At 49.3% G+C, this 22,993-nt stretch overlaps 1 protein-coding gene across 13 annotated transcripts in view; it reads right to left on the reverse strand.

The window, feature by feature from the left end:
- Nucleotides 1–5,803: 5,803 nt before the first annotated feature.
- The window catches only part of LOC103306986 (zinc finger protein 239-like), a 37,383-nt gene continuing 20,193 nt past the window's right edge, over nucleotides 5,804–22,993 (reverse strand). For 2 of the 13 annotated variants that reach the window (XM_065562549.1, XM_065562548.1), the window contains 3 exons: nucleotides 9,920–10,033; nucleotides 9,282–9,330; nucleotides 5,804–8,405 (listed from right to left, as the gene is read on the reverse strand). In XM_065562549.1, coding sequence (XP_065418621.1) covers nucleotides 7,384–8,405; nucleotides 9,282–9,330; nucleotides 9,920–9,931 — 1,083 coding nt within the window. In that variant the 5' untranslated portion in view covers nucleotides 9,932–10,033 and the 3' untranslated portion in view covers nucleotides 5,804–7,383. Of the gene's footprint in view, nucleotides 8,406–9,281; nucleotides 9,331–9,919; nucleotides 10,034–11,433; nucleotides 12,837–22,993 lie in introns of those variants that run through there. The other 11 variants (XM_065562537.1, XM_065562546.1, XM_065562536.1 and 8 more) reach the window with 9 other exon arrangements.

Here is a 22,993-nt window from a genome sequence, read left to right on the forward strand (position 1 = left end):
TTCACCCTCACAGTCCCACCCCTGTCACACACATCCCTGTAAATTCGAACACCTTCCCTAATTTTAATTCCTGGGGAAACCACTGTCTCTGTCTCTCTCTCTGCCATGCTGTCTTCCTCCCTCCCCGCTCCATTCCTTCTGCCTTAGAGAGTGCGAGGCTGCATTAACAACAATGTGTTAACCCTTGAGGGCTCAGCCGAGTGCTAGTTCATCATTTAGCAGTAAGGCATTCCTGGGAAATAGCCCACCCTCTGACTTCCACCTCAACCAAGCCTCACAATCATCATTGCTGTGTACAGTATTAAATTGTTTGTTTGAAACTTATACTGTGTGTGTGTGTGTGTGTGTATATATATATATATATGTATGTATGTATGTGTATATATATATTAGTCTTTTGTCTGGCAAAAAAAAAAAAATCCGTGGAACCTAACCCCCCATTTACGTTAATTCTTATGGGGAAATTGGATTCTCTTAACATTGTTTCACTTAAAGTAGCATTTTTCAGGCACATAACTACACCATGAAGTGAGGAGTTACGGTATATTTTTTAAAATAATGTAAAAATGTGAGGGCTCTGGGGTAGGGCTGGTGATGGGTTTGGGGTATGGGAGGGGTTCAGGCAGAGGGCTGGGGTGAGGGCTTTGGCTGAAGGGTTTGGGGTGTGGGAGGGGGCTGAGGGCTAGGGCAGAGGGTTGGGGTACAGGGAATAAGGGCTCTAGGGTGGGGCTAGGGATGAGGGGTTTAGGGTGTGGGAGGAGCTCTAGGCTGGGGCAGAGGGTGAGGGCTCTGGGGGGGACAGGGCTGGGGATGAATTTGGGGTGCAGACAGGCTGCCCCGGGGCAAGGGCCAGAGAGGAGGATTCCCCCCAGCCCTCTCCCCACAGGCAGCAGCGCGCTCGGGGGGAGCCCCCCACTTCCCTCCTGCACCACACTCACCTTGCACCACTGTCACTGCATGTGCTCCAAGGACCCCTCTCAGGTACAGGAAGCCCCCTCGCCTCCCCTATGGTGGGTGCCGGGGGGGGGGGGTTAACATCACATGTGTGCCTCCTCCCCTGCTGCTGCCCCTCACTGTAGCCTCACTGGGGGTGGGGCTTCCCCTTGTCTAGCATGGGGTAGGAGTGGTGACTGCAGGTGCGGGGCCCCCTGTGCTGGTGGAGGGTCCCATTGGAAAATGAAAGGGTCTGAGAGGGAAGGGCAGGCTCAGGGTCAACCTGCCCTGGCAGTAGTGGATGGGGGGGGGACCCTGCAGCGGCAGTTGATGCAGGGAGGCAGCATGGAGCTGCAGGGGAGAGACAAGCGCACTCTGCTCCAGGGACCTGGGAAGGCGAGCGGGAGCAGCAAGTGAGGCCGGGAGACACTCGGGGGAGGCATGTGGGGGGTGGCAGGCAGGGCCGGGGGAGAGACCCGGCCCCAAACATTGGTGGAGCTGGGCTCCTGGGCACCATGAGCCCATATAACTCACCGCCTATGAGCTCCACAAAGGGACTTGGGTATTGAACCACTCAATGTCCTGGTGCCTGGAAAGTCACAGGAACAATACTGATCCACAAAGAAAAGGCCATCTGATTTCAAGAACGTGTGTTTCAGAAATCATGGAAACGCTGAGAGGAAACATGGATTCCTTCACCACCCCCATGAGAACTTTGGATTTTGTTTTAGCTTGAGGGCCTTCAACCACCTGCAGAGAAAGTACTACATCTGCGACAGTTCCAAGGAGGAGGGAGAGGCTGAGGGGAGCCCTTTGGCCCAGCCATTGATGGATACACCAGAACCTGAGCCTGAAACCCGAGCACTTGTGAGGAAGACTGACGAGCGTGACGGCCTCTCGTCATTTGCCCCATGGAGGAAGGAGTCCACAACTCATGGGAGTCGTCGATGTACAAGGTGAACAGAGACGACATTGTGCAGTTAAATGAACGATTAGGAAAAAAAACTATTTGTAAGAAATCTAAAAGGATTAAGTTAGAGAATGGTGAAGGGACAAACATGCGATATAAATCTTGGTAGCTGTAAATAAAAGTATCTATTGAAAAGAACTTTGTGACTATCTGTGTTTCTGTTAGAAGGTCTGTGTGGCCCTTAAATAAGATAAGTTTTGATGGAGCATCTTGGTTTGTTTTCAAGGGTCTGTATGTCTTTTAAACCAAAATAGTTTGTGAGAACCCAGCTATTATGTCTTTGTGTAAAGAGACCTATTTACAGCAAAAAGTTGAAATGTGTGTAGTAGATTCCGGGGGGGGGGGGGGGGGAGGAGGGGGAGGAAGGACACAAAAACAACAAAAATGTGTTTAAAATAAAGGAATAAATAAATAAATAAAAGCTCCTATATTCTATATAAAACAAGGGTGTTTGAGATGTGTTTGAGTACAATAGAGCTGCCTTACCCTGTTGAGCTGATGGTTTAACCACATTCCCACTGAAATAGCAGGGGTGACTCTGTTGCCTTCAACGAGTCTGTAGATCTAGGTCTAGATGTAATTATCCACCCTTGTTTCCATCAGAGTTATAGATATTAATGATCAGTAATGACGTTTGATGGGTGTACACACACAATAAGGGAGGCGGGTGGGTGAGGATGGTGAGCTCTGATTAATATCAAATGAAATAAAACCTCAGGATTTCGTAGAATGCTATTGGACAGTTTAAATAAAACCCCAGGAGTTGGTTGAATGCTATGGGTCAGTCTTTCTAGCAACTTAAAGTCATTACAAGTTTAAAATAATACATTTACCAAAATAAACAAGGGTCTAACCCAGGGGTCAGCAACCTTTCAGAAGTGGTGTGCCGAGTTTTCATTTACTCACTCTGATTTAAGGTTTCACGTGCCAGTAATACAGTTTAATGTTTTTAGAAGTTCTCTTTCTATAAGTCTATAATATATAACTAAACTATTGTTATATGTAAAGTAAATAAGGTTTTTAAAATGTTTAAGAAGCTTCTTTTAAAATTAAATTAAAATGCAGAGCCCCCTGGAGTGGTGGCCAGGACCCGGGCAGTGTGAGTGCCACTGAAAATCAGCTCGCGTGCCATGTTTGGCACACGTGCCATAGGTTGCCTACCCCTGGTCTAACCCAAAACTGAAATGTTTCAAAGGTTCACAAACCTCCACCATACTTTTATAAAACAAGCATTTGCTGTAAGAACAATCAAAAATTTAAAAGCTCTGAATATTTGTAGGGTGTTTACTATGGTTATTTCAAAACAAACCAACAACTTTAAGCGTGAAAAAAACATGTTTAAAATAAAATTTAAAAAAACAATCTGTGATGTTATTGACATGAACTGTGACCATATAGATCATGGTTGCAACCATGTACAGAAGAGGTCAAGTGCAGTGTCTATGGAAAGGTTGTAGTTTACTGGCTATGATTATGCTGGCTGTATGTGTGTATCATTTTTGTATTTGAAGTTATAAATATTGGCTCTCGATGTCTTTGATTCTAAGTAGCCTCAGTGAAGCATTTGGTCAGCTTCTTGAGAAAGGCCTATTCTCAGTAAGTGCCCAATCAAGAAACACTTAACTGACAATGGACTTTGGGAGACGCCAATCCACATGTGAGTTTTCCTGGGAATGTTCAAACTAACATGTAAACAATGGCATCAGCCTGCAAAAAGCTGAATCATTTATAGATATGTGACTTGCCCAGGTGGCTACAAACTTCATCTTGTTGCTGTGACTTTGCACAGAACAAAGGGGTTTCCGCCCACAAGAGAGAATATAAAAGGCCCTGGAAGCCGCTCCATTTTGTCTTCAGCTGACTTAAGAGATGGCCTCCCCACCCCAAAGAAATGCCTGAAAGAAACTGAAACAAAGGACAGTAACTATGGGGGTGTGAGTGATTGCTTGACTCAGACTAGGAAGGAGTCCAGTCTGTGAAAGAAGCTTACTGGAACATCTCTGGGAGTGAGATTTCATCTGTAAATAGTTTCTTAATGTATTAGGCTTAGACTTGCATGTTTTTGTTTTATTTTGCTTGGTAACTTGCTTTGTTCCATCTGTTATTACTTGGAATCACTTAAATAATACTTGTTATATTTAATAAAATCACTTTTTGCTTATTAATTAACCCAGAGTAAGTAATTAATACCGGGAGGAGCAAACAGCTGTGCATATCTCTCTATCAGTGTTATAGAGGGTGGACAATTTATGAGTTTACCCTATATAAGCTTTATACAGAGTAAAACAGATTCATTTGGGGTTTGGATCCCACTGGGAGCTAGAGCCAGGAGCACTTCTTAAGCTGTTTTCAGTTAAATCTGCAGGTTTGGAGCACGTGGTTCAGCCCCTGGGTCTATGTTGCAGCAGATTAGTGTATCTGGCTCAACAAGACAGGGTTCTGAAGTCCCAAGCTGGCAGGGAAAACGGGCTCAGAGGTAGTCTCAGCACATCAAGTGACAGCCCCAAGGGGGTCTTTGTGACTGAACCCATCACCCAACCCCTAACATTCATTGATATCTGCAAGATCCCCCATTCCGGAGTGGGTACAGTAACATTAAGGATTGTTGAATATGGTGATTTACTGTTTAATACTGTAAGAAGGCCCTACAGTGCTCCATGTTTTCATTGAAACAGGAAAATATATTGTAACTAGTTAAAATTGGTGTGGGGGGTGGGGCTCCAGCTGTGAGCCGACAGAATGACAGCCCACAGCCAACGTAAGTAACGCAGTGTTACACGGACACTGCATCACCCTAAGTACACCGACATAAGCGCTACGCCTCTCATGGAGATGGAGTTGTCATGTTGGTGGAGCAGGCCACTGACTTCGGCAGAATCCGCATTCTAGTGGAGACAGTCATAATTAGGTTGACCTAACTCTGTAAACCAAGCCTTAACCATGCAGAGCAGGTGGCTACCCAGCCTCCTTTGAAAACCTGCAATAAAGGGCTTTCACGAGTTCCCGAGGCCTCTGTTACATTGTCCTACTGTTCCCATCCTGGAGTGGGAACCAGACAACGTCCCCACTTCTGCTGGCTTCAGCTAACTCCCAAGCATCCTGCAGCCAAAGGTTCCCGCTCTCTGTCACTGCCTCCTTACTGTGCCAGTTTCCTCCCTGTGATTTCCTGCCTCTTCCCTAACTTCCTCCTCCAACCGTCTGCCTAATGAGAGTCCAACTAACCTAGCCAGGATAACTCCACCCTCCCAGCATTGCCAGACCAAGGCGGCAAGCTGTACACAATGGGGCCAACTCCCCTCCCACTCACCCTGGTGTATATCAGGTGCAACCCCACTGGGAGTCACTGGGGCAATTTCCCTCTAGCTCACCCTGGTGTAAATCAGGTGTAATCCCACTGGAGTCACCAGGGCTGGTTCCCCTGTCAGTCAGTGTAAATTGGGAATAACCCAGCAGGAGTCAGTGGAGCCAGACCAGGGAGTGAGGGAAGAAACAGACATGATGCTTTACCCAATTACAGGAAGTCTGCCAGGTCTCAGCGGCTAATGGGGGAGTATGCTGGATGTATTGGGGCAGTTCCAGTTTTTCACGTGTGTTGAAGCTGTATCACTGCATGAAGCAGAGGTCCCTCTGTGTTTACCGAGGCAAACAGCCAGTGGAGCAAATGCTCCAGGTGATGTACAGTGTTTAAATGAAGAGAAAAGCTAATAAGCCAATGCTATCAAAGCTGCTCTTCTGTTCAGCGCAAATGTTCATGATGCTAGTTCAGGGCTTCATGTTAAACTCACCCAGATGCTGAAAAATTCCTCTGTTCAGTCAGAAGGCAGCAGTTGCAACACCAGTGCCACTTGAGGGGAAAAAATAGTGCACTTTTGAACGATTATTTTACAAGCCTCAAACATGTTGCCACCAGTCTCCAGGCTTTTTTATTTTGAAAATACAGTCAGCTTTCCGCTAAGTTGTGTGCTGCGCAGCTGTACCCGCGATTCTACAACCATTCAATCACAAGCAGAGAGAAAGAAGCTGCATTGTGCTATCATCTGCTATTTTTATCTCTCCCAACAGTGTGTGCATTTGTTTTGTCATAAGAAGAAACCGTATCAATTGGTGGCAACAGCCAGTCAGAGGCTACAACTGACTTTGGACCATAATACTAGAACTAAAAGTTTGTTCTATAGAAGGGTCTACTCAGTCTAGGGGATTGGGAATGAGGGAAACTGCCCATATAAGGTTTTACTTCACCTTTTACATATCAAATGCTTTAAGGTCAAGATTTTCAAAACTGCCTAAAGGTTCTGGAGGCCCAACTCCTATTAAATTAAATGGGACTGGGGGATCCACATACTCTGTGCGGCTTTGAAACTCCCATCCGGCACTTCCTTTTTTACAATTCATAGAGCTTAAGGCCAGAAGGGGCCATTCTGATCATCAAGTCTGATTTCTGGCATAACACAGACTGCAGAGTCTAACCCGACAATTCCTGCATCCAACCTATACCTTCTGATTGAGCCAGAAATCTTTTAGAAAGAGACACCTGATCTTGATATAAAGACTCCAGCTGATGGAGAATCAACTACATGCCTCGTTACATTGTTCTTCCAATGGCTAATAGTTTGTGTGTGCTTTAATAAAAGGATGAAATGCATTTCATGATGGTCGTTACAATGGGTGTCTCCAGTCGTGACTTTAAGCAAACCACAATTAACCATTTAATGCTGTAACAGTAATACCAGGGTTCTATTAACCCCTTCAAGCCAATGCCAATACCACACAAAACCCACTCCTAGCGATGCAGGATCTTTAGAGTTACAAGCACAGTCTGTGGGGTTTGTAAACTCTTCTAGTTGAACCTGTAGGATTCAAGTAACTTGAGGAAGTATGTTTTTACATACTATTTTTCTTAAAATAGTAATAAAAAAACCAAGAAATTCCCATTTAAAACTTTGTTACAGTAGTTACTCTTGTGAATACGGTCCACTAATTGAAAACATAATGGTCAGAACTTGTTTGTTCTAATCAAGAAAGTTAGGTGAGGCATAGAAAACAGCTCTGGCCCTGCAATGCAGCATCATCAACCCAAAACGTTCAAAAATTACGAGTCAGGCCCCTTGCCCCCTCAAAAACTCAGGAGATTTGAAACAACAATACATTTGTGGTTCTTTTTTTTCCTTTGACTTCTGGTTCGTGAGCCCTCAAGAGTCATATTTTCTGGGTTTTCTCCACAACCATAAGGGTTAGAAACTCACTTTTTCTTTCTTTCTTTTTCCCCCTCTTTAAGTACTCTTTAAGTAGAGATTCTTGTGCAATGAACACAGGACTCTGTGAGCTGGGGCTTTATAAGAGAAACACCAAATATCAATAGAGCTGGTGACTCCGGGCAATGAGATCTCATGGGGGTTTCTTTTCTGCCTCCCTGCAGTCAGTCAGCTGAGGGGGGCAGCTGTTGCCCCGTGGCCCTGGGGCTGTGCCGAGCATTGTGGCTATTAGATAGGTGCATCCTTGCCCAGGTGGGTCCTCTGGTGACGGGTGAGCGTGGAGCTCTCCCCGAAGCTCTTCCCACACTGGGCACACTGGAAGGGCCTGTCGCCAGTGTGGGTGCGGTGGTGCCGCAACAGGTCCGAGCTCTCGCCGAAGCGCTTGCCGCACTCGGTGCACTTGTAGGGCCGCTCACCCGTGTGCAGGGTGCGGTGCTTCACAAGGTAGGAGCTGAGGCTGAAGCTCTTGCCACAGTCGGCACAGCGGTAGGGCTTCTCTGCTGTGTGGGTGCGCTGGTGCCGCACGAAGGTGGAGCTGTCGATGAAGCCCTTCCCACAGGCAGGGCACTTGTAGGGGCGTTCACCGCGGTGGATACGGTTGTGTGTGATGAGGTAGGAGCTGACGCTGAAGCTCTTGCCACAGTCGGGGCAGGTGTAGGGCTTCTCGCCAGTGTGGGTGCGCTGGTGGATGATGAAGGTGGAGTTCTGGCTGAAGCTCCTCCCGCAGTCCAGGCACTTGTAGGGCGTCTCCCCGGTGTGCAGCCGGTGGTGGGTCAGCAGCGTGGAGCTCTGGCTGAAGCTCCTCCCGCAGTCGGGGCAGGTGTAGGGCTTCTCGCCTGTGTGGGTGCGCTGGTGGCTGATCAACGTGGAGCTCTGGCTGAAGCGGCGCCCGCACTCGGAGCACTGGTAGGGCTTCTCACCTGTGTGGATGCGCTGGTGGATGATGAGGTGCGAGCGCCGGGAGAAGTGCTTCCCGCATTCGGCACAGATGTTCTGCTTCCCACCCACCTGCAGGGCCTGCTGGGCATCTCCAAGCTCTTGGTAGCTGCCCTCCCAGGGACTGGGCACAGCTAGTTTCTCCACCTGCTGCTCTTCTGACCTGTCCTCACTCTCACAGGCCTCTCCCTCGTCAGGGCTTTGGGAAACGTTCCCTTCACATTCTCCTGCTACCGACCTGTGCAGTTCCACTGGCTCGGGACTTTTCTGCTGAAGGTTCTCCTCCTCGTTCTCGCTCACCATCCCGTCACCTGCTGGGACAGAGAGAGAATCCAGACAGGAGTCAGTCCCTGTGCTGTGGGGAAGGAACCTCAGAAAGAGGAACAGGAGAGAAGGGAAAACAACAAAATAACTGATGGGGAGACTGAAAAACCACCCCCACCCTTCCCTCAAGGCAAGAGAAGAGGGAGTCAATTGGCTTCCACATCCCACCCGAACACTCAGAGGGGAAGGAACTGGATGGGTGGGAATGTTGATTTTCAATAAGCCTTGGAGCACTAGGGAAGTTCCAGAAGATAGGAAGAAAGATAATGGTGGTAGTGTTGATGTAATATATTTAGACTTCTGTAAAGTGTTTGACTTGATACCACTCAACATTTTGATTAAAAAACTAGAACGGTATAAAATTAACATGGCACATTAAATGAATTAAAATCTAGCTAACTGATAGGTCTTAAAATGTAATTGTAAACAGGGAATCCTCATCAAGCAGCTGTGTTTCCAGTGAGGTCCCGCAGGGATTGGTTCTTGGGCCTGCACTATTTAACATTTTTATCAATGACCTGGAGGAAACCATAAAGAAATCACTGATGTTGTTTGTAGATCACACAAAAACTGGGGGAGTGGAAATAAAGAAGAGAACAGGTCACTGATATAGAGAGATCTGAACAGGTTCATAAACTGGGTGCAAGCAGACAATATACATTTTAATGTGGCTAAATGTAACTATATCCATCCAGAATCAAAGAATGCAGGCCATACTTATGGGATGGGGGCTCTATTCTGGGAGCAGTGACTCTAAAAAAGTCTAAAAAGGGGTGGAGGTGAATGTGAGCTCTCAGTGTGACGCTGTGGCCAAAAGGGGTGCATAAACAAGGATATCTCAAGCAGGAACAGAGAGGTTATTTTACCTCTGTATTTGGTACTGGTGCCACCACTGCTGGAATCTTGTGTCCAGTTCTGGTGCCCTCAATTCAAGAAGGATGTAGATAAATAGGAGAGGGGTAAGAGAACAGTCACAAAAATGAGGGATAAAGAATTAGAAAACTTGCCTTATAATGACAGACTCAAAGAGTTCAGTCTATTTAGCTTAACAAAGGGAAGGTGAAGGGGTGACTTGATCACAGTCTATAATTACCTACATGGGGAACAAATGTTTGCTAGAGCTCATTATTAGAGAAAGGTCTAACACGATCCAATGGCTGGAAGTTGAAGCTAGACAAATTCAGACAGGAAATAAGGCACACATTTTTACTGATGACAGTAATTAACCATTGGAACAACCTACCAAGGGCTGTGGTGGATTCTCTATCACTGACAATGTTTACATCAGGATTGGATATTTTTCTAACAGATCTGCTCTAGGAACTGTCTAGCCTGTGTTATGCAAGAGGTCAGACTAGATGATCACAGTGGTCCCTTCTCGCCTTGGAATCTATGTAGCTAAGAGGAGCGATGTCTGCCATGAGGATCCAACCCGTGCTGTTTGTCCTGAATGAGATGAGATAGAATCTGGGGAGCTCACGGGACTGTTGTGGAAATCACTCACCTGTGCTAGCATCACTTGGGATCTCCTCTTCCGAGGAGACCTGGAGATCCAGGACACATGGCTTTTCCTCTTGCTCCATCCAAGGGATCCTCTGAAGTTTAGGAAACTGAAACCCTGTTCATGGGAAGGACAATGGGTGAAGGTTCATTACATATTTCTGAGGATTCACTCCAAAAAAGTTCCTTGAAATGTAACCCATTCCTCTCTCATCACTGTGCTGATGCAGGAATGTTTCATCCTGAAACATGGACAAATGTTTACCAAGACCATAGCAAGAGTCACACCTGGGGTGTTTGTGCTATCAGACACAATTCCAGTAGAGAACAAAAGTGCAAAGACAAAGAAGAAATAGCAACCTAATAAGTTAGCATCATAACCTGAGTCACGCTCTGGACAAAGCTATCCAGCTTGGTGCTGATGTGGTCCCATCACTGTAGCATCTGAGTGCCTCATACTCTGGCTAGGTCTTCTGGCCCTGCAGTTTGGACTATGGGGCTGTGAACTGGAGAGGAGCAGTTTTAATAAACTGGTCACTTCATATATGTGACTAAATGGGAACTGAAAATACTGCAGCTTGCCCATGGACATGCTTGGCCAGGAGAGAATCCAGATCTCCTGAGACCCACTCCACAGGCTATTTTTGTCTCCTCTCATGTGCTCAGATCTGGATGATGAGCCAGTATGTCTTTGAAATAATTAGCCATGCCCCAAAGAGCACTGAGCATCAGTGATTTAGGCCCAGCACTAAGTGCTAAGAGTGACTTGAAGTATTCATCAACTTTATAATGAACTCTCTGACAACTTAAGTTTTGTTGAAAATAATCACCCTTGGAAACCTGGCCACCTTGATTACATTAGCCTCATTAGCACTACAAAAGTGATTTTTCCTCCCTTGGTATTCACCCCTTCTTGTCAACTGTTGAGACTAGCCCACTTCCACCTTAATTGAATTGGCTCGTTAGCACTGATCCCCCACTTGGTAAGGCAACTCCCATCTTTTCATGTGCTGTGTATTTATACCTGCCTCTGTATTTTCCACTCCATGCATCTGATGAAGTGGGTTTTAGCCCATGAAAGCTTATGCCCAAATAAATGTATTAGTCTCTAAGATGCCACAAGGCATAAGTACCTGCTAAATACACTGTAAAAAGATCTAACTGGAAAGATGTCACCTGCACAGAAATGCATTTGAATCATCAAATTAGATTAATAAATTCATAGATTTTAAGGCCAGAAGGAAACATTATAGCCATCTGGTGTGCCCTGCACAACGAGAATACTATCCACTGATTCCTGCATCAGGCTGGTATCTTCTGGCTGTGCTCTAGTTTTTTGATAGACCCCCAGTCCTGATGGAAAGACACCATGTGATGGAGAAGCCACCACATCCCTAGTTTCAAGGGTTAATTTCCCTCAGTATTAAATATCTGCACCCCATTTCAGGTTCAAATTCCAGGCACTGGCTCTTGTTATACCCGTATCAGTTAAATCAAAAAACCCACAAAGTACTGTACCTGCATGGAATGAAGGGGTCTGAATGTAGCAGGGACAGGGTCTGTCATTTACTGCAAGTTTGCTCAAAACAGTTGGTCCCTGGCCTAGGTGCTACCCCAATACAAAATAAATGACACGTGTTCTCCCTGGCAGGGCTTTGGAGCGGAGCCCGGAGCTGGAGCGCGGAGCAGCAGGTTTTTGCCTGGAGCTGGAGCGGAGCTGGAGCACAGCTCCAAAGCCCTGCTCCCTGGGATTGCTTTTATACACTGACATAGGTAACTGGGGACAGGACTATAAAGAGATTTTCTATAATACCTGAAAACTGGAAAACAAAATAGTGCCAATCTAAGGTCAAAGAAGCCAACAACTTAGGGGTGATCGGTCATGGCCTAGCGGATCTCCCCTCTTTGAAGTTACAGCTGATTACGAAGTTACAACTTTCTTCTCCAGTCCACCCCCGTTACACCGGGGTTAACTAATGGTCAGAGTTTCTGGAGCTTTGTCTATGTAAACAGCTTCCAGAAAAAAACAGTGTGAGAGTGAGAAAGAAACTGTCTGTATCATTCCCTTGGCACTTGTGCTCCCAAGTTGTCTGGACATTTGGCAAACCCGACTCCTATCCCCAGCTTTAGTTTCTGACTCCCCAATCCCTCCGGCAAGGAGACAGGGGGCATATTTCCAAGAGCTGAGCACCCAGAATTGGAGCCGGATTCGCCAAACCGCTCAGCTCCCACCGTGAACCCAACGCGCCGAGTTCTGAAAACTCTGCCCGGGAGAGGTCCCTGGCTTGGCCCGGGGCGTTCGCTCTCCCGGAGCTGGCTCGGCTCCTGCAGGAGCTCAGGAGGGCAGAGCCTTGGGGAGTCAGGGGGGGCAGCAGCTCTGGGACTCGCAGACCCCGCCCGGGAGCGGAGCTCAGACGAGGAGGGGCCGTTGTTGCAGAGTCACTTTTCTGCCCGGCCCCAGCCCTTTCCCCCGGGTCTCTCCCCTCACCTGCAGGCTCCGGCTCAGGGGCTGGTGTCGGCAGAGCCCGGGGCTGCCCCAGGGGCTGGTTCCAGCCCCCGGAGAAAGTCCCCCCAGCTGGACACAGAGGGGCGCTAAGAAAGGACTCTCCCCGCTGGGGAGCAGCAGCTGTTTGTTACAGATTCGGCAGCGTCTCTGACCCAGGAAGCTCAGCCCCCAATATCCGGAAAAAAAGAGGCAGATTATCTGGTCATGGAGAGAGTGGCCGCCCTCCCGTGGCCGTGGCCATGGCCCTCTGGTGGCCACAGCTGATGGACTCCCATCCCCAACCCCCGGCCTGTGCTCCCCCTGGGACAGAAAGGGGGCTGGGGTATCGGCCAGGATCCTTCCCTCCTTTCTGAGCGGAGAGAAACCTCCAGAGAAACCTGTCCCTGCTGCCAGCCAGGGCTCTGGGCAGCCACTTGGCCAGGTGCCCTGTGCCCATCAGTCCTGGAGCTATTCACCGTATTGCCAGCTGCAGATGTTCAAAAATCATGAGTTGGGCTCACCAAAAACCATGAGATTCGGTAACAATAACAGCTTTGGGGTTCTTTTTATTTGCCTTCTGCTTTCTGAGCCTTTAGGGCAGGAGTGGGCAAACTTTTTGGGCCAAGGGCCATATCTGGGTGGAGAAATTGTATGCAGGGCCAGGGCAGGGGGTTGGGGTGTGGGAGGGAGTGAGGGGTGTGGGAGGAGGATGCGGTGTGCAGGAAGGGGCTCAGGGCAAGGGATTGGGGCAGAGGAGGGGTGCAGAGTGTATGAGGGGGCTCAGGGCAGGGGTGCAGACTGCAGGAGGAGGCACGGGGCAGGGGTTGGGGTGCAGGGTGCAGCGGGGGCTCAGGGAAGGGGGTTGGGGTGCACAGGGGTGCAGGGTGCAGCAGGAAGCTCAGTGCAAGAGGTTGGGGTTCAGGGTGTATGAGGGGACTCAGGGCAGGGGGTTGGGGTGCAGGAGAGGTACCAGGTGCAGGAAGGGGGCTTAGGGCAGGGTGCAGGAGGGGTTTGAGCTCCAGCCCGGCACTGCTTACCTAAAGCGGCTCCGGGGTGGCAGCGGCACGCACCGGGGCCAGGGCAGGCTCCCTGCCTGCCCTGTTCCCGGCCCCGCGCCACTCCAGAAACGCTGCAGCCCTGGGGGGGTGGGGTGGAGGGCTCTGCATGCGCTGCCCTTGCCACACCTCCAGGTACCTCCCCCGAAGCTCCCATTGGCCGCGGTTCCCCATTCCCGGCCCATGGGAGCTGCGGGGGGCGGTGCCTGGAGGCAAGGGCAACGCATAGAGCCCTCTGCCCCCCCCAAGATCTGTGAGAGTGAGGGATCATCTTTCAGGAGAGGTTTCAGTTGGGGGCTGAAGGTGGCGGCTAGAGGCGTTCTGTTATTTTCTTTGTTAGGCCTGTCCTGTAGTAGGTGGCTTCTGGGTACTCTTCTGGCTCTGTCAATCTGTTTTTTCACTTCAGCAGGTGGGTATTGTAGCTTTAAGAATGCTTGATAGAGATCTTGTAGGTGTTTATCTCTATCTTAGAGCTTGGCTGTAGACAATGGATCCTGTGGTGTGTCCTGGATGGAAGCTGAAGGCATGTAGGTAAGTATAGTAAGTATAGCGATCAGTGGGTTTCCAGTATAGGGTGGTGTTTATGTGACCATCTTCTGTCTGTGTGAGACATATGCAGTGTAGTTGCCAGGAGACGTATGCAGTGTAGTTGTAGCCATGTGGGACCCAGGATATTAGAGGCAAAGAGGGTGAGGTAATATCTGTTATTGGCCCAACTTCTGTTGGTGCGAGAGACAAGCCTGGTCCTGATGAAAAGCTCTGTGTACGCTCGAAAGCTTCTCTCTCCCCAACAGAAGTTGGGCTAATAACAGATATTCTCTCTCCCCCCCCCCCCGGTGTCTCTCTACAGCCAGGACAGACATTCTCTCGAATGGTGACAGCAGGAATATAACATGGCTGATGCTTGGAGCTGGTAGAATTTTTTAAAACAAAAACACTTAGTCCATCAAGGGCTTTTTAAAAATCCCCAGTTAGGTGTTTCCAGCAGTTTTAAAAAGTTTTTCTATGGCAGTTTTCGATAGCGAAATTAGCCTTTTGGTTTTGAACAATGAATGAACTCTCCTGTTCCTGGCCGAGGGTTGCCGCCCCACTGCCAGCATGGCCTGGTGCCTTGGGCAACACACGTCGGCTCTCCGATTGGGCTCCCCTGCAAAGCCGGGTGTGTGTCAGGGATGCAGGGAGCTCCAGGAACCTGCCAGATCTCCGTGTAGTCAGGGCCGGCTTTAGGCCGATTCCGGCGATTCCCCTGAATCGGGCCCTGCGCCTAAGAGGGTCCCGCACCCTTGCCGCCGCCTATACGCAGTACCAGGGCGGGTAGCCGTCCGGGCTTCCCCAGGGGGCAATTTAAAGGGCCTGGGGCTCCCAGCAGCAGCTGGAGCCCCAGGCCCTTTAAATTGCCACCAGAGTTGAGCCCCATTTCTGGAGCCCTGGGGTAGGGCTGAGTGGCTCTGGGGGCTATTTAAAAAGTCCGGGACTCCCCTTGCTTCTACCACCCCCGCCCTTTAAATAGCCGCCGGAGCCCCGCCACTTCCCCAGGGCTCCCTCGGCTATTTAAAGGGCTGGGGCGGTAGAAGCAGGGGAGCCCCGGGCCCTTTAAATAGCCCCCAGAGCCCTGGGGTAGCGGAGGGCTCTATTTAAAGAGCCAGGGCTCCACCTGCCTCTGACACCCCGGTCATTTAAATAACCGCGGGAGCCCCGCTGCTTCCCCAAGGCTCCGGCAGCTATTTAAAGGGCCGGGGCAGTAGAAGCAGGGGAGCTCCTGCCCTGCCCACAGGCAGCCCCGCATCCCGCACCTCCTGCCCTGCCCGCAGCGGCAGCCAGCCCCTGCTGCACCCCCTGCCCGCAACAACCCCGCACCCCCTGCCCTGCCCGCAGCCAGCCCGTCTCCAGCCAGCCCCGCACCCCCTGCACTGCCCACAGCCAGCCCGTCTCCAGCGCGGCTTCGGCTCCCCGGGGGCCGGGCCAGGGCGGGGGGCCAGAGCTGAAGCTGCACCGCGGGGGCCGGAGGGCCAGAGCCGAAGCCGCGCCACGGGGGCCGGAGCTGAAGCCGCGCCACGGGGGCCGGAGCCAAAGCCACGCCGCGGGTTGGGCCAGAGCCGTGCTGCGGGCTGGCGCATTCAGCCGGAACCGGGGCCGGACTAGGCCGTGCCTCCCCGGAGCCCTTCTCGCGCTCCCCACCACCCCGGGTTATCTGGTGCTGTCTGCCCGCCCCTGCTTCTTTTCAGACTTCCCGCGAACCTCTGATTCGTGGGAAGCAGGGGAGGGGGAGGAGTAGGGGGCGAAGCATTCAGGGGAGGGGAAGAGGGGGAAGTGAGCTGGGGGCAGGGTGGAGAGCTGCGGCGCGGGGCCCTCTTAGCGCGGGGCCCAATTCAGCCAAATCAGCTGAATTGGCCTAAAGCCGGCCCTGCTCACATCCAGCGCCAGCAGCCTGGTTCACAGCAAGCTGAAGGGCTTGTTGCAGAGTCCTAGCGCAGCATCAGATTGCATGGCCCCCGGAAGGTAGTTGGTCTGGTCCCAGAGGATGGATGGCCACGATGGGGAGCTGGTCTGGGTCATGGAGATTCAGGCCAAGCCCGGGAGGGTGCCATTTCAGGCATTGCTTCCCCTAACTGTGAATCCGGGGGAGGGAGGGTTAGTTATTTGGCTTTTGAGTCTTTATGGGGAAGCCACATACCTCCAAGTGTGTGTGAGCGTCTCAGTGTCAGAGTTCAACCTGCAATGCACATGCTGGCTGCTCAGAGGGGCTCTCTCCTAACCCCTGGGGTGGGGAATCTGCGATTTTACCCTTCTCCACCACCTTCATTGTCACTGCGCTGGCTCCCCCTGTACACACAACCCTGCACAGCACTGTGGGAACTCCAGGAGATTCCCCCTCCCACCAGGGCACTGCCCTAAGAGGCATTGGGCTAAATTTGGTTCCATATTCTGAGGCCTCATCTACATGACAAAGTTAAGTCACCATAAGTTGCACTGCATTGGCCTCTGTGTACATGTGTCTACACTCAAATTTGTCTCCATCTGACATAAGTGCCCCATTATAGCAACACAGTCAAACCCGCCCCCCCCCATGCCAAATGGCATCAACTCATAGTCGACCTGCTGAAGTTGCACAGTGCATGTGTAGACATTGTGTTTGAGAGGCTTAAACCTCCTGAGACCCACCAGCCCCATCTCCATGAGGTTAACAAACCAGGCAGGCTCAGCTCCCTGACTCTGCTGACATTGCTGACTCAGGCAGGTGTGGTGTTCACGCCCCATTGAGGTGAATGGCTGCAGAGCTCACTGCCCACTGGGAACCCCAAAAAGCAGCTAGCTAGCCTGGGTGCCTGGGACCTGGACAGCCTGGGCTGGGGCAGAGAGAAGTCACCATGTGTGACCCAGGGACCCCTTGGTGACAACTGACAGAGAGCACTGGGGGTGCACAGGGATTACAGGGAGCCCTGGTTTGGATATACATATATGTAAGCAGAGTCAGGATGAGTTCTACCCTGACATCTGGTGGTGAATTATGGCGAGTGTGGAAAAGAACTCCAGGGGCTGATCTTGTTTGCATAGGCACACCCACTCGCCTGGCATGAAACAACAGCAACTCAAAGTGGTTACTTTGGCTGGTGTGGGATCCCCAGTTTTCTCTGTTATTGGGGCAGGAAGAATAAAGTTTTGTTACCCTGATTCTGTGAATCAAGGCCAGTGGAACTGTTGTATGACAGAAGGACTGAGTGAGTCCTTCACCATTACCTAAGTAGCACTTGCTTGACAAGGTGCATGGGTTACAAAATCCAGTGAATTGAGAAAGGGGGGGGGGATGGGGGGGATAGGTATTTGTATCTGATGGTATGGGCCCAAGCTGAGGGTTTGAAACACCAACCCTTCTCTCTCCACTGTTGAATGTCAGAGCTAACTTTGATTCCATTAGGAGTCTAGTTATAGGCTGCTGAGCTGAATTCACTTTGGGCCAATGGTGCACTAGTACTGGGGCTCCCCTACTATGAGCTGAAATCACAAAAGAGCTGAAGTTATTAAGAGCTGGGATCACTGAGTGCTGTGTTAACTAGTGGGGGAGCCTGAAGCTATATTGCTAAGCAGCTGGTGGAGCAATTTGTGGGGATGACTGGAGGAGTGGTGTGGAGCCTTGCGAGGCCGGTTGGAGTGGCCCAAGGAACGGTGAGTGGAGCTGTTTGCGGGGACGGCTGGAGCGGCTCACAGCTTGTAGAGTGGAGCAGTTTGTGGGACGGCAGGAAGTGGACTGGCTCGTGGTGAAGGCTGTGGTGGAACCCCACGGAGAGACGGCCGCCGGCCTCGGATCACGTAAGGTGCCCCTTAACACCCTGCGTGCCCCCCCCTTTTACTCTGGGGCTGCACTGACCAAGGACAGAGACTTTGGGGTCTGTGGAACTTTTGGGACTTTGGGTGGTTGCTGGACCCAAGAGACTTTGGGGTCTGTTGGACTTTTGGGACTTTGGGTGGTTTTTGGGTTGCTGGATTCAAGAACCAAAGGGAAAGGACACAGCCCAATTTGCTGGGGTGGGTTTTTTTTTGCTCATGGTTTGTGTTATGAATCCTGTTTGTGGTGTTTTTCCAATTTAATGCTGATGTCGTTTACCTCATGTTATTAAACATTTTCTGTTACACGCAGACTCCGTGCTTGCGAGAGGGGAAGTATTGCCTCTTAGAGGCACCCAGGGGGTGGTATGTAATTGTCCCAGGTCACTGGGTGGGGGCTCGAGCTGGTTTTGCATTGCGTTATTGAAACGGAACCCCTAGATACAGAACCCGGCCCTTGTTGCTGCCAACTTAGATGGGCAGAAGGGTTACATATACATAGTTCACCGAAAGCCATACCCACTAGTCGACATAATCACTGTGAGCTGTATGTACAGCTCTAGACTGACAATTATACTTTTGAGGTCTTGGTGTTAAGACAGGTCACCAGGAGGTGACAGACCTCGGGCATGTTCCGAGGCAGGAGGTAACACACACCTGTCTCCCTGTCTGGCCATTGGGGGGGTTGTGTGCTGTGTGCCTCACACTGTAGGCCTGTTTGCACACTGAACTGGGTGTGGAAAGACAGACTACGAAGGCTACAAGAGGGGAATCTACAAGCTGAGACAAACAGCAGGGGGTGCCCTGTTCATGACTGAAGCCAAATGATGGGACTGGGGGGCAAGAAACACCCTGAATCCTTCACCACATTTGTCATATGAACGGTAGCTCACAGCCAGCTTAGCTGTAAAATGACTGTGGGTGACCCATAGTCTATATGACAGGGGAGTTGTTTGTTAGCCAGTCTGGGCTCTAGAATCCCCTTGTGGTTCCATTTGATACAGAACCATTTGTTTCCAGTATTTCAACTTGCTACTCCTGGAATCTCTGTGTCTTGTTACCTACCCTTAGCTCTGTGAAGAGTGAAATCAAGTGTGAGTGCAGGGAGCTGTGTGGGCGGTGATCTGAGTTGGAACCGGTCAGCTGGGGTTCACTGCTCCTCTGGAAGCAGAGACTTTATGAGTATTGTGAGTGTGGCTGGGCCCTGCAGGGAGCAGCTCGTAGGGATGGAGGGTAGCGTGCTCCTATCTAGAGGCACTGACTTTCTAGTGTGCCAGGGGGTGCTCAACCCCTGCTCTGCCCCAGACCCCAACTCCACTCCATCCCTTCCCCCAAATCCCCACCCATCTCTTCCTGCCCACGCTTCACCCCCCTGCCTCTTCCCACCCTGTTCCGCCCCCTCCCCCAAGCATGCCCTGCACTCGCTCCTCCCCCAGTGCCTCCTGGATGCTGCTAAATAACTGATCCATGGTGGGTGGAGGTGCTGGGAGGGAGGGGGAGGAGCTGATCAGTGGGATCACCGGTGGGCGGGAGGTGTTGATCAGGAGGGCTGCCTGTAGGTACTCAGCACCCACTATTTTTTTCCCAGGTGCTCCAGGGCTGGAGCACCTATGGAGTCAGCACCTATGCTCTTATCACTCACCCATAACCACAGATTGTGTTGTCCATGGACAGTGGGATTGGAGAGCTGATCCTGGCAGGCCCAGGCCAGGCTCCCTCATGCACAGGGTAGGAACTAGGGAGGTGCCTCTGAGCTTTGGGTATCTCCGTCACACCAGGCCAGGAGCCTGAGTGACATGGCAGGCAACCAACAGCATCCCAAGATGAGCCTGCACCTGGGTGGGACTTCCCAGTGCACTGAACCCAGGTGCAGGGAGGTGGCTGCTGCCGAGATCACCAGCCTCCACTGACAGGAGACAGCTGTAAGCTGTGCAGGGAGGGAAGGTGGAAAGGAGCAGAATTAACCCAGGGCCCTTTGGTCCCTCAGTGGGACACTGAGGAGGGAGAGGTAAGGGGGGCACCACTCGGGGGGTGGTGCTCCAGGAAGGGGCTACCTGGGGATTCCCCCCTTCTAGACCCTGTAGAGGGCCCTTCCCACTTGTGATTTCACGCTCTAGTTACAAAGTGCCGACCAGGGGCCACAATCAGCCCTGCAGTGAGGCAGCCACCTGGGGTCTCTGTGCAGTTGCAGCAGACAGCAATGGAGACCCCTCTACAGGGTTGGGGGTGAACCTGGGGCTGCAGCAGCAGGGGCTGCAGGGATACCTGCTGAGGCTTTGGGGAGGGCTGTGGAGGGGGATAAAATGGAGACGCTGTAAGGGGGGAATGGGTGGAACCTGCCCCTCTCCTGCTAAGCTTGTTCCAGCCCAGACAGTGCCAGACCCTCCCCCGGCTGCCTGGCTGGGGGCAAGGGAGGGGCAGCACCCTTGTTCAGTGCTGCAACACATTAATGCCTCCCAGAGGAGAGTGGGGAGTGCCGGGGCAGAGTTCTCTCCCTGGCTGGTGCCTCAAATAACGGGGGAGGGTGAGACACATTCTCATATTTTGTGTGTCTGTTGTCTCTGTTCCTCTTTGCACAACAGTGATAGGAAGGAACTGGGGATCCTGCCCAGGTCTTGTAGGCTCCACAGGGATGGCCGAGGGACTGAGGTCAGTGTGTGTGTCACAGGGACAGGTCTGGCTGTGGAGCTAGGGAGGGAAGCGGGAATGAAAAACGGAGTGTGGCCTAGTGGCTAGAGCACTGGACTGCAACTCAGGAAACTTGGATTCTATTGCCATCTGGCCTGCTGGGTGACCTTGGGCAAGTCACATCTGCACTCCATGGCTCAGTTTCCCCATCTGTACAATTGGGATAATGATACCGCCCTCCTGTGTAAAGTGCTTTCAGCTCTGGGGGTTGAAAAGTGGCAAGAAGAGAGGGAACAGTATTTCCCTCTCAGTTACTGTTCTCCCCTAGACCCAGCCTCGCCTCCTCCACCCCACTCATTCAGCATTTAGCCAGCTCAATCCCTCCTAGCTCAGAAACCACTCCCACTGTACATATCTCTCTCCTCCCAGGCTGAGAACTAACCCTCTTCTTACCTACCCATGGAGTTAAGAACTCTGCAGTATTCATCACCATATCATTTTGACAAGTTTCCAACCCTCCTTTTTTAGTTTATGTCCCATCCCCAGTCTCATACTTAGACATATACGCATTTGGCATAGTCAGCAATTTTGAAAAAGAAAATATTTTTCTATGGGGAACCTTAGGGCAGTTTGTGTGTGTCTTGTTATACACATTAAGTTTAGAAGAAAACAGATTTTTAAACATTTGTAAAGCAAAATAATTTTATAGGCATTTTTAAATCATTTGCAAAATAAAGCTGATTATCACAAAAAAAAAAGACTAAAGTGTTAAGTCACAAATGTTAGGTTTTCTTAGAAAAAAAGCTATGCATTTTTTGGAATAAAGGCATTAAATATTAGTTGTTTTTTTGAAAAAAATAAGGGTTATGCATTTAGGTTATTTAGAAAGTCTAAAAAATGTTTTTTAAATAAAGAATAGAACATGTCTTTTTTTAAAAAACAAATGACACAAAGTGAGAGGCTTGTAGAAAAGCCAGTTCTATAACAGAAAGAGAAAAAACAAATGGAGCAACAAAGCCCATGTCACTGACCACATGGCAGAGAGAAGAATATATGGACGCTATCCCAGCGCTACCTCTAGGCAAATGCCGACAAGTCTCTGGCAAACCAGCCTCTTGGCTGGGCCAATCAGAAACTGTTCTATAGCTATGTCATAGAATTCATTTTCCTGAACCAATCAGAATGTCCCACATAACCACTGAGGTGTGGCTATTGACCACTGGTCTGTTTAAAAAACACAGCTCTTTAAACAACAAAGGAATGAATGGACAAACACTGTGCATAGCATAGCACAAGTTTTTGTAGAAATACACCAGCCTTTAAAAAACAGTGCTAGCTTGCTAGTTTTGCCTAAAGGACAGCTGCTGCCCTAAAAATGGCAAAGAAAGCTTTATGTTTACACACTTTATACAAATCACACAGGCTAATGTAAAAGGAATAGCAGCATATGTAAAAGAGTTAACACTTTTTAGCAACAATAAGAAGGCTATTTCTTCCGACACCGTTTTTCTTTCCTAACTTTTAAAAAAATCTAAATGCTGTTAAACCAAGTAAAGTTTTAACAAATACACACCAGCCTTTAAAGTTTTGGCTAAAGGAAAACTGTTCTAAAAACCTGCAATCTGTAAAGAAAGTTTCAGGTTTACACATTTTATACAAAACACATGCAAGCTAACATAAAAGAAAAACTAACATGTAAAACAGTTAACACTTTTTACCATAGATAAGAAGGGTATTTTCCCCCATATGTTTTTAAAATCTAAATGCTGTTAAACCAAGTAAAGTTTTTACAAACTTATAAAAGATCAAGCAAAAGAGCATGTGTACAGGTTTCTTTAATTACAAAATGTATGTAAATTTAGCAGATATCCTTATTTGTTTTTAGTTTTGAGCAGAAATTAAATTACGTCTTTTTACATAAAGCCTTTAGCTTGGGTCTTTAAAAATGGTAGAAAGACTCTCATGAAACCTCATTATGTTTAACCTTTATATCAATTTCCCTTATTCCATTTGCTTAAAGGAATGTATTTTTAGAACCCTTGATTATTCTACCTCACCAGTTTTCAAAGAGCAGCCTCCTGCATGCCCCGTGTATTGGAAATTAAACTTTATACCTCAGTAATATTTTTTTTAAACAAAGGCTATTCTGTAGAAATAGTGCTTTTTAAAGTTTTGTCAGGGTGCAAAGCAACCCCAAACTGCTCTGGAGATGGAAAGACTAAAAGAGCTGACAACCCTTTTTACCAGAGATAAGATTTTGACTTTTTAAAAATGTCTTACCAAATTAACTTTTAAAAGATAGCATGGAAGCAGTTTTGTAGCTTTTAAAGGTAAAATAACCAAAATTCATGTTTTAGGGCTAATGAAATAAAATTGACATTTGTAAATTGTGGCGAAGCAAGCCCTTTTGCTAAAGAATTGAGCAACTTTAGTGAAGAAACATACCCCCCCTTTTTTAAACTGTTAACTTTTGTAGCAAAAGAATTTTAACCACCCAGTACTGACATTAAACAAAGTGAGTATAAGCTATACTATCAGACATTTTAAAAATAATGTAAGCATGTTTTTACATTCTAAAAAGATGCTA

This window comes from Chrysemys picta, chromosome 12 (assembly GCF_011386835.1).
Source record: "Chrysemys picta bellii isolate R12L10 chromosome 12, ASM1138683v2, whole genome shotgun sequence".
Taxonomy (NCBI): Eukaryota; Metazoa; Chordata; order Testudines; family Emydidae; genus Chrysemys; species Chrysemys picta.